General features: G+C 51.3%; 1 protein-coding gene across 1 annotated transcript; it reads right to left on the reverse strand.

Annotated features, from left to right (window-relative positions):
- Window positions 1-1,005: 1,005 nt before the first annotated feature.
- Window positions 1,006-10,812, reverse strand: FAM3A (FAM3 metabolism regulating signaling molecule A). The gene is made up of 10 exons (XM_053580668.1): window positions 10,662-10,812; window positions 10,262-10,334; window positions 7,271-7,384; window positions 6,650-6,673; window positions 5,468-5,591; window positions 5,310-5,368; window positions 4,901-4,951; window positions 4,449-4,533; window positions 4,246-4,372; window positions 1,006-3,437 (listed from the first exon to the last, which is right to left on the reverse strand). The coding sequence occupies exons 2-10, from the start codon at window positions 10,272-10,274 to the stop codon at window positions 3,342-3,344; spliced, it is 693 nt and encodes a 230-aa protein (XP_053436643.1). The 5' UTR covers window positions 10,275-10,334; window positions 10,662-10,812; the 3' UTR covers window positions 1,006-3,341.
- Between the last annotated feature and the right edge of the window lie 407 nt (window positions 10,813-11,219).

Below are 11,219 nucleotides of genomic sequence, written 5' to 3' on the forward strand. Positions count from 1 at the left end.
CGGGTTTCATATACAATCTGAAATATTCTCATCAAACTTCACCGTAGCCTTCATGGCATTTTCTTAGTTACTGTATGTAGGCATTTGTATTCTGCAATTAGTAAGTTTCGCCTGTACCCATTCTAAGATGCACGGTAGATGAGACCCCACCCATTACCCTCCCTCTATCAATACTGTGGCTCATTCTTATGTTCCTGGTGTGCAACACAATGCCTGGGTACTTAGTGAATGTTTGGTGAACAAATTTAACTGAATGAACAAAAATGGAGGAAGATGGGACCATCCATCACTTGTTTGAGAGGCATAGTGGGGTCCACATTCCTCCCAGTCTTGCAACATGGACCTTCGGTGAAGTTCTGTTTCACTTGGGGGAGATCTACCAAACTTGTGGAATTGTACTTTTCTGGCTTCTAATCTCCACTCCAATGACATTCCCCTATGCCCACAATAGACCTTTACCTTTTTTGGACAGTGGGGCCAATGGTAGTACTTGCTAAGAGGGTTGTGAGGACTATGTACCCCGTTTTCCCGAAAATAAGACATCCTACGAAAATAAGACCTACTTACAGGAAAGATAAGACGTCCCCTGAAAATAAGACCTAGCGCATCTTTGGGAGCACACCTTAAAATAAGACACTGTCTTATTTTCGGGGAAACAGGGTAGGTAACTCTGGCATAACTGATGGAAGAACTAAGCTGAGATTTGCTTCAACATGTCAGGGCTGTGAGGGGGTACATATGAAACATTAGCCACGTTAATCACTGTGAAAGATCGGTGATGGATACATTGCAGTTGATTACAGTTCTCCCTCAGTATCTGAGGAAGACTGGTTCCTGGACCCCCTGGGGATACCAAACTCTGTGGATGCTCCAGTCCCTGATAGGAAATGGCATAATATTTGCATATAACCTAACACATTCTCCCATCTTCCCATGTAGTTTAAATCATCTCTGGATTACTTATCATACCTAATATAATGCAAATGCTATGCAGATGCTGGTATATTGTGTTGTTTTTTATTTGTATTATTTTTCATTGTTGTATTTTAAAAATATTTTTGATTTGTAATTGGTTGAATCCATAGACACAGAATCTGTGAATATAAGGGGCTGTGTACTATTCTCTCTGCTTGTGGAGATGTTTGCAATTTTCCATAATAGTTTTTTTTTTCTTTTTTTGAGACAGGGTCTTACTCTGTTACCCTGCTAGAGTACAGTGATGTCATCATAGCTCACCACAACCTCAAACTCCCAGGAACAAGCCATCCTTCTGCCTCAGCCTCAAGAGTAGCTCGGATTATAGGTGCCCACCACCATGCCCAGCTAGTTTTTCTATTTTTAGTAGAGGCAGCGTCTTGCTCTTGAACTCCTGAGCTTAAGGGATCCTCCCACCTTGGCCTCCCAGAGTGCTAGGATTACAGGTGTGAGCCACCATGCCTAGCCTGCCCATCATAGGTTTTGAAAAATGAATATATATACACGACACTATAATATATATACACGATACACATCATTATATATTTTTGTCAAGCTCCATAGAGCATATAACAGCCAGAGCAGACCCTGATGTCAACTGTGGGCTTTGGTTGAAAGTGAAGCACCAGTGCAAGCTCAGCAATGGGGACAAATGGGGGCCTAGGGGCTGTTGTGGTACAGGGGAACACTCTGTACTTTTTTCCTGTTTTGCTGTGAACTGAAAATGCCTTTAAAAAGGAAAGTCTAGTAAAAAAAAGGAATACATGTATAATGTGCTTGGCTCAGTCTGGGCTGGGTGTTGGCTGCTATGGTCACCACTTCCAGAACAAAGGAGCTGGGTCCTCCTTAATTCTCTTGCTCAACCTTTGCAGTTCTGGTCTCAGTCACTTACTCTCTGGTAAGCCTTTCCTCCTAGGCACCTAAGTCAACCTCTGTCTGCTCCTTAAATACTTTTGTTTCTTGGCTGGGTATGGTGGCTCATGCCTATAGTTGAAGCACTTTGGGCGGCTAAGGGAGAAGGATCGCTTGAGCCCAGGAATTGAAGGCTGCAGCGAACTATGATTGCACCACTGCAGTCCTGCCTAGGTGCCAGAGAAAGACACTTCATCTCCCAAAAACAAAAGAAAACTTTCATTTCATGAGGTTTTGTTTGCCCTCTGCATTGTCCCTAGCACAGACAGCACTTAACCCCTAGGAGTCAAAGGCTCAGGAAGCCTACTGCCAGAGCAGGGTTCTTAAGTCCATTACCCCTGACACAGCCACCCAGAGGATGTCTGGCTGGCACCTCAGACTACCATAATGCTTCAGTTCCTTCCATCAAGATGCCAAATAGCCCACATGACTTGACTCTTTGCAGCTCTGATTTCAAAGATAGCCAAAGACTGTGGGACACACGAGCTTCTGAAGGAGGCAGGGGGTGAAGGGGAGGCACCTGGGCCCCCAGACTACAGAATCTTCTCTTCCAAAGCTAGGGTGGTACCAGCTGGGGAACTCTCTAGTTACCACTAGAGTCACATCTCAGGCACAGCCTGTGGGGGCAGGAGCCCTGGAGACTAAGGCCATGGGGCAGGTTGGCTGAGCCCGCGGGACTAGTCTCCCCACCCCAACCCCAGAAGTCACTACCACCTCTGACTATCCACTGATGACAACACCTGAATGCACTTTATTCCATGGGGAGGGGGCATCAGTTTATTAAGAAATCATCTAGGTGGGCCCTCTGACAAACCACAGGAGCTATCACATGCTGCCTTAGGGACTGTGGTCAGGCTCTGGCTACACCCACCCTGGGCCAGCCTGCTCCATAGAGGCCCCTTCCTGTTGAGAGCCAGGCAGGAGGCAGCCACGTTCATGGCGTGGCTGTCAGGTTTGGCTCACCAAGAGGAATCACACTGGAAACAGGTTTAGCCTGCAGTGGAGTGAGTAGCTCTGGGAAAGGTTCTGGAAGATGCCCTAACCGGCCAGATGGCTGCTACCTGACTTGTATGTAAAGAGGGTGAATACCTAAGACCCTTCAAGCAAGGGCACTTGGAAATTGGGAAGGAGATGCTGTGGGGAACAGAGGAGAAATGGGCTAGGTGGGGGCTAGCCAGGAGAAACAGTGTTAGGCAAAGAAAGACAGAGGCACCTGGGCTCCTATAACAAAGCACGATGGGGCCGGGGTCGGCCCCTGCAGCCCTTAACACCTTGAGACCACACTCTGGTCAGCAGCTTGGAGCCCAATATGTTGGGGCAAGGGAGTGCTCTTGCCCAGGTGTGGGGAGTGGACCCCAGCCCTGCCCTGGTGCTGCCACCCCCCGCCTGCTGAGCAGTGCACACGCCTCTCTCGGCCTGGGCCTCCCTTGGGGTGGTCTTGGTGCCCGGCTATGCTAGCTGGCCGTGCTCCTCCGTGGGATGCAACCTTCCATCTCCAGAGCCTCAGGCCAGCCTTCGTACTTGTTGGTGTGTTTACTGTTCTTCACATGCTGCAGGCCAGGAAAGCAGGTCATGGCCTCAGTCCTCAAAATGGGGGACAGTGGCAGGCCAGGGCCCTGGCTTTCATTCCCCTTATGCCATGTCAACCACTGTGCACTCACCTTGCCTGCTCCAGGGAAAAAATGAAAACAACCACATTGGCCTATCCTCTTGTAGGTGGACTAAGGGATCAACTTCTTTGCACTTATGTGGGCAGGCATGTGCCAAGAAGGTAGGCAGTATGTGTGGGGAGCATGGGGGTCCCTCACCCTCACTTGACCCGCAGGGAGCTGTTGGAAGCTACAGCAAGAACACAGGCAGAGGGGATATTTTTTGAAGGGGTGGCATTTGAACTGTTCTTTCAATAGCCAGACACTTCCAGAAACCACTGGAGCAGCCCATCTGTGTGTAGTGTAGATCAGGGGTTGGAGGTACCCTGGCTTTCATGGGACTGGGAGCTTCCTAAAAGTGAGGGCAGAGCCCTCCTAGCATAGGGTATGACACCTTTGGGTCCAGAGGGCAGCCAAGGCTGGCAGGACAAGGACAAAAAGCTGTTTGGGAGGAAGGCATTTTAGATGTGAATCTTGCTAATGTGAAAACACTGCTGTGTAAAGACTTTTGAGGGTAAAATACATACTGGACAGGGAAGGTCAAAGTTACTTCCCCTTCCTGCACAGATGGCAAGGGGGCCAGGGCGATCAAGATGGAGATGATGGGACACAGCTGGGGCAGAATTCAAGGAAGGCTGTGACATGAACAGAGGGGAACTGGTGGGATCCAAGCAGAAGAGGTGGAATGCTGCCCCACTCTGCACTGTACCTGCTCAAAGGGGCTCTTGTTCTGTACACCCTTGGCTCCCACAAACACCCAGCTGTCCCGGAAGGCCAGCTCCTTGGCATTCCTGCTGCCCAGTTCACTGAAAAGCTTTCTGGTCTCTTCATTCATCCTGTGGCACAGAAGGGAAAAGTGTGAGCTGTCACTGGAGAAGGGCAAGGCTGAGGCTGGCCTCGGCAACCACTTACTTGGTGGCTGGGTCGTCGAAGGATGCCACAAACACCAGAGTGCCTTCATGCAGCGGCCGAATAAACTTCAATAGATCGTTTACATCTGGGGGAGGGGGACAGGTCCCATGGAACATGGAGCATCAGGCACCACTGGGCACCCCTCTCCTGCCAACTCCTGTTCTCCAAATGAGGAAGCTAATGTAGGGACTAGGCCTGGGACATGCCCCAACAAGGGTCACCATAAGTGTAGGGACAAACCGGTCTAGGAAACTAGGTCTGTTCCTGTTCCATACTCAGTCTCTAGACAAAGATGGCAATCTTGCCCCTCCCCCAGCCTTCTTTGAACCCAAGGATGCACGTCAGAAGCCTGGAACATACAGAGGAGCACATGGATGACTACATGTAGGAAAAGCAGCATTTCAGGGGAAAGAGGCTCAGTCACAAAGCAAGACATTATGGCTGCAACTCACCTCCAGCCCACATGTCAAAAGCCCGGGCCTCAATGAGCTCACCACTAACCCCTGTGTCAAGAGGAAGGAAGAAGGGTGAGCCTTGCTGGGTGTAACCCTTCTGGAAGCTTTTCAAACATCCCTCTTATTCAGATGGCTACATCCTGCTCAAAGCTACAGGACCTCTGTTTGGCATTTGAGACCCTCCAGGGACTCCCCACAAACTACCTTCTAACTTCTTAGAACCTTCTAGTTCTTTACTGCTAGCACACTTTTGTTTATTGAGTCACTTCCTCTGTGGAGCCTTCAGCTTGCATACTCCTTTCTAGGCCTCCCTGGGAGTCCTGAAAGGGAGGGGAGGGCATATACCCAAGAGCATCCTGGGGAGGGGGTGGGAAGGAGGGAGGGCGGCAGATCATGGGGGACTCACCATTCACCAGGGCAATGTTCAGCCCACGACCCACATTGTCCTTGACACTGCTCATAAGCCTGGTAGACAGATGGAAAATCTCCTTTACTCACCTTCACAGACCTGGCCTGGAATTCTTCATGCCTCTCCCCAGCTCCTATTCATCCCAGGGAGCTTACATTTTGTCCTCGAGGCAGATCTTGGGCCCAATGACGTTGGCAGCCCCACTGACCACGCGGAAGGCCAGGTGCTCTTCAGGACACGGCTGGGGTAGACCGCACTTGTACTTCCTAGCCCGTGGCTCTGGGCAGAGATAGCAGGAGTGACCCATGGGCCTGTCCCTGGGGTCACCCGAGATCTGAGAAGGGGAGGTCAGGACGAGCCCACAGGGATGAACAAGGGACCACAGAGAAGGGAACCAGTGTATAGTGAACATATCTCAGGCCAAAGGGTAGTGGCACTTTCCTAGATACTGTGTTCTGCTGGTGAGGTAACAGGAACCCAAGGAAGAAAAGAAAGGAGGCTAAGGGAACAAAGCAGGGGTGAAGAAAGGCAGGCTAGGGCTGGACTGCATGGACGACGTGCATAGCAGGACCAGTGAGAAGGAAGTGCTCCAGACCAGGAGAACATGGAGGGGCCCAGGGAGGGTAGCCTCTGTTACAGATTGAATTGTTTTCCCACCAAAGATATGTTGAAGTACTAGCCCACAATATCTCGAAATATGACCTTGTTTGGAAATAGGGCCTTTTCAGATACATTAAGAAGAGGTCATACTGGAGTAGGTTGGGCTCTTAATTCAACATGACTGATGTCCTATAACAAGAGAAGAGATAGACACAGAAGGGAGACAGCTGTGCGACAATGGAGGCAGAGAACAGAGGCGTTACCAGAAGCTGGGAGAGGCAAGGAAGGAGCTGCTTTCAGAGGTTTCAAGGGGACCGTAGTCCTACTGGCACATTGACTTCAGACTTCAGCTTCCAGAATTGTGAGAAAATATATTTCTGTTGTTTAAGCCACCTGGTTTGTGTGGGGTCTCCCCAGCAGCCCAGAGGACAGAGCATCAGGCCACAGAGGATTCTTCTCAGGCCTTGAATGTAATGGAATTTTCCCTGTTGGGTTTTGGACTTGCAACCTCTTTTTTTCTTCCAGTTTGTATCCTATGCCTGTCCCACCACTGCATTTTGGCAGCAGGCAACTTGCTTTCTAGGTTCACATCATGCATGCAGCCCCAGTGCACTGTGAGAACTATTGTGGGGAGGAATGAATGGAGAACAGAAACCCTGGAGGACTAGGAGGACTGTCACAAAGGCAATATGAGTGATAGGCTCAGGGGATGAGCAGGGAGGGGACAGGAGCCTTACCTGCAGTCACTGAGCTCTCTGGGCCTGTGGATACAGATAGTTGTTTCTGTTAGTGTGAAGGCCTCCCAGAACCTGCAGCAGGGTAGCCTGGCCCTACCCCTCAAAGTCAAGGGGGACGAGTATTCAGGCTCAGTAGCTAGGAGTTAAGACAGGATGACATTGACATACTAACTGCTAAAATCTAAATGATGTTCAGATGTAAAACTCCCTATTCTAGGAGAAAAGGGTGAACTGGAACTGTAAAAAGTACTTAGGTGACCTAACACCATTCAAAAAAGTGTAGAATCCTCTCCCTATCTCAAAGCCTAGCAGAAAGGCAGCAGAAGCAACTAGGGCATCACTCCCCATGTCCAGTGGGAGCTCCTGCCCCTCACTCGGACCCTGATGACTTCAGTCAGTTCTGGATCTCTAATTACCAAATGTTGGTCTCCCTGCTGGAGACACTGAGGGTGGGAAAGGTCACACTTGATGGCAGGAGTTAGGCTGGGGACAGCCGGAGGGAGCCTGCCAGGGAGGCGATAGAAAACTCAAGCAAGCCCCCCACCCCTGAAGCATCAATTGCAGGCCCAGGCAGCCACCCTGGTGGCCTCCATAGCAGGGCAAGGAGGGTCCCACACTCACTGGAGAAGAGTTGCTGGAGGCGAGGAAAGCCGCTGCCAGGCCCACCCAGGAGGATGCTGACTATGATCCAGGTGAGGCCTACCGTGATGACTAGGGCCATGATGCGGAGGGGGCCTAGAGGCAGGACACACATGGGACAAGCCCACCTCAGATGCCACGAACTCCAGAATGATCCCAAAGCCTCTGAGGGCCAGGTCTCCCCTTCCACTGGGGAAGAAGTTATCAGAAGATGGGAAGGTATGGGCCTGTTGCCATCCAGCAGGCCCAAGAGGAAGATTCAAGCCCCCTGGTAGGCAGAGGATGAACTGAGTTCAAACCCAAGGCTGCCTGACAAGTTTAGCGGGGACTTCCAAAACTCTCTGCTCAAGAGTGGCTCCAGCCCTTCCCCCCCACCAGGAGCCCCTCAGCTCCCTTGCTCTGAGACCCCCAATGTGCAGGTATTTGTGGCTCCCTCATGTGCCCCTCCTTCCCTCCTGTTCTAACAGAGAGGGTCTCGACTCCTTGTTAAGACCAGTCCCTTCGGGCGGTGCCTGTGGCTCAGTGGGTAGGGTACCAGCCCCATATACCAAGGGTGGCGGGTTCGAACCCAGCCCTGGCCAAACTCCAACAACCAAAAAAATAGCCGGGTGTTGTGGCAGGTAGTAGTCCCAGCTACTTGGGAGGCTGAGGCAAGAGAATCGCCTAAGCCCAGCAGTTGGAGGTTGCTGTGAGCTGTGACGCCACAGCATTCTACCAAGGGCGATAAAGTGAGACTGTCTCTTAAAAAAAAAAAAAAAAAAAAAAAAGGGGGCGGCACCTGTGGCTCAAGGAGTAGGGTGCCGGTCCCATATGCCAGAGGTGGCGGGTTCAAACCTAGCCCTGGCCAAAAACCACAAAAAAAAAAAAAAAAAAAAAAGCAGTCCCTTCAACAGCTGTGAGCTGTGTCTCTCTCTGTCTTGCTTTTTCTCCTGTATATTCAAACTCCCTCATCTTAAGAAAGCAAAGAAAAAGCTCTCTTCAAAACCACATCCCTATCCTCTCTCCCCTAACTTTCCTCTTCTCTGTCAACCCCTCAGTAGACATCTGTGCTTGTTCCTTCCATCATCTCTCCTGCCATTCTCTTCAAAGCCTGCTCTGATGCGTGCCTCCACCACCGCACAGCCACCTATGACCGTCATGGTGTCACTGCCTCTGGTCAGCTCTTATCTTCCTTCTGATAGATACTCTTCTCCACTGATAATGTACTCACCTGCCCTGACCTCTCTGGACACTGATTCTCCTTGGTCAGATTGTCTTCCTCTACCTCCCCTTAAAAGCTGGAATTTCCCAGGCTTCTGTCCCAGGCTGTCTTATCTACTTATACTCTCTTTTTATTTATCTTTTTTTTTTTTTTTAGAGACAGAGTTTCACTTTGCTGCCCACAGTAGAGTGCTGTAGCGTCACACAGCTCACAGCAACCTCCAGCTCTTAGGCTTAGGCGATTCTCTTGCCTCAGCCTCCCAAGTAGCTGGGAGTACAGGCGTCCGCCACAACATCTATCTATTTTTTTTTTTTTTTTTGCTGGGGCTGGGTTTGAACCTGCCACCTCCGGCATATGAGACCGGCGCCCCACTCCTTGAGCCAGAGGCGCCGCCCAATATCTATCTATTTTTTGAGATAAGAGTCGGGCTCTGTCACCCAGGCTAGGGTGCCATGGCATCAGCCTAGCTCACAGCAATCTCAAACTCTTGGCTTCAAGTGATCCTCCTGCTTCAGCCTCCCGAGTAGCTGTGACTACAGGTACTTGCCACAATACCCAGCTCATTTTTCTATTTTTAGTAGAGATGAGGTCTCACTCTTACTTAGGCTGGTCTCAAACTCCTGAGAAGCCACCACACCTGGCCAATATTCTGTTTTTAGATGATGTCATCTACTCCCAAGTCTTGAATTAACCACCTATTTTCTAGTTCCAGCTTTTACTTTTTTTTTTTTTTTTTTGAGACAGAGTCTCACTTTGTCACCCTCAGTAGAATGCTATAGCATCATAGCTCACAGTAACCTCAAAGTCCTGGGCTTAAGTGATTCTCTTGCCTCAGCCTCCCAAGTGGCTGGGACTACAGGTGCCTGCGCACTGCCTAGCTATTTTTAGAGACAAAGTATTGCTCTGGTTCAGGTTGGTCTTGAACCTGTGAGCTCAGGCAATCCATCCGCCTTGCTGTGCCCCACCTGCTTTTACTTTTCTTGAACTTACACCAGCCAGTTCCTCATTCACCAGCTCCACCTGGATATATCATAAAGGTACTAGACCTTAGGGCGGCGCCTGCAGCTCAGTGGGTAGGGCGCCAGCCACATACAGTGAGGCTGGCGGGCTCGAACCCGGCCCGGGCATGCTAAATAATGACAACTGCAACAAAAAAATATCCCAGCATTGTGGTGGGCGCCTGTAGTCCCAACTACTTGGGAGGCTAAGGCAAGAGAATCACTTAAGCCCAAGAGTTTGAGGTTGCTGCGAGCTGTGACGCCATAGCACTCTACCCAGGGCGACAGCTTGAGACTATCTCAAAAAAAAAGCTACTCGACCTTTGCAGATCTGAGCTCCAATATTTGAGCTTTACTCCCAGACTATCCCTCCTCATGTATCTTCACACTAGTTGTCCAGCTGACACCAGGGCTGTCATCCAGTTCATATCCACCCCCACAGCCACTTCTATCGCTTCCCCTCTAAGACCACGCCTCCTCACACCACCTCCCCCTCCCTTCCCCACCTGTACATTTTCCAGAAAGCAGCCGGCCTGAAGAGTTGGGAGATATTGACTATACTAATCCTCATGTCAGAGCTCGAGGAACTGAAGTCCTCAGAGGTGAAAAGATTTGCTCAAGGTCACAGAATGAATCTTTGTGCAGAGCCCTCCATGTTCAAACCCAAACCCAGTAGTCCACCCTGGGCTCCTCCAGACTCAGATGTCTGGACACCTGAGCCTCCAGCCAGGTGCCCTTTTCAACTCCTTTGGGCTTACTGTGAAAGCCACCCACCTGCCAACCTCATGTCCACTTCTCCAGCTGGGTTGGGACCGCCGGCAGGTGTACTGTTTGTGGACTGTGAGCTCTGGGGGCAAAGCGGAAGAGCAGGTTTGGGTGGGGGATAAGGGGCAAGCCTATGCTGGGCCCCTGCTGGGAGAGCGTGACTAGTATTACCAGTTCGTCCCACCACCCGGCAAGGTTAGACTACTCCGGAACTTGAGAGAAAAGCAGTGCCTGGCCTGGAGGAGCCCCGGGAACCCGTCAGCTCACAATCATGCCCACAGGAAACTCCGGGACTGGGACGTGATTGTGGTTCTCCCGGACTCGTGACCCTCTTATGGGAGGCCTGACACTCAGACCGTTCCTCTGGGCCTGGGGCTAGCGACGCGGGCCGGGCCAGCCGAGGACTTGCCTGGCCGCAGTGAGACGTAGGCTCGGTCACAAAGGTGCCTTGTCGGGCCGGTCGCCCCGCTCCGCTCGGCGAGAGGCGGCAAGCAAGCTGTGCAGAGCGGTCCGGAAGGCCCGGCAATGGCGGCCCGGGCGGGGCCACGGCTCTCCGACACCACCCTCACCATAGGCTGGGGCAGCGCACCCCGGTCGCGTAGCCAGGATCCGCGCAGGCCCCACCTCCCACCCGGCCTGTAGCGTTCGCTCCGGCCGCCCAGTGGGAAGGGCCCTAGTGGGACCCGCCCCCAGCGCCAGCGCCGGCTTCGCCTCTGCGGTTAGGTTGCAGAGTGCGAGTGTTTGACCTCACCCCGGAAATCGCCCGTCTGGACTCTTCTCGGTTGGGGTATCTCTGCTGGGGACCTGAAGTCAGATTTCTGAGGCTTGTAAAGAGGGAGGTGGATATTGAGACATGATTAGAAATTGTTCCAAAGTTTATATATGCGCCTTTTTATTTTTTTTTAGGGACAGAGTCTCACTTTGTCGCCCTCAGTAGAGTGCTGTGTCATTACAGTTCACAGCAACC

Source organism: Nycticebus coucang, chromosome X (assembly GCF_027406575.1).
Source record: "Nycticebus coucang isolate mNycCou1 chromosome X, mNycCou1.pri, whole genome shotgun sequence".
Classification (NCBI taxonomy): domain Eukaryota; kingdom Metazoa; phylum Chordata; class Mammalia; order Primates; family Lorisidae; genus Nycticebus; species Nycticebus coucang.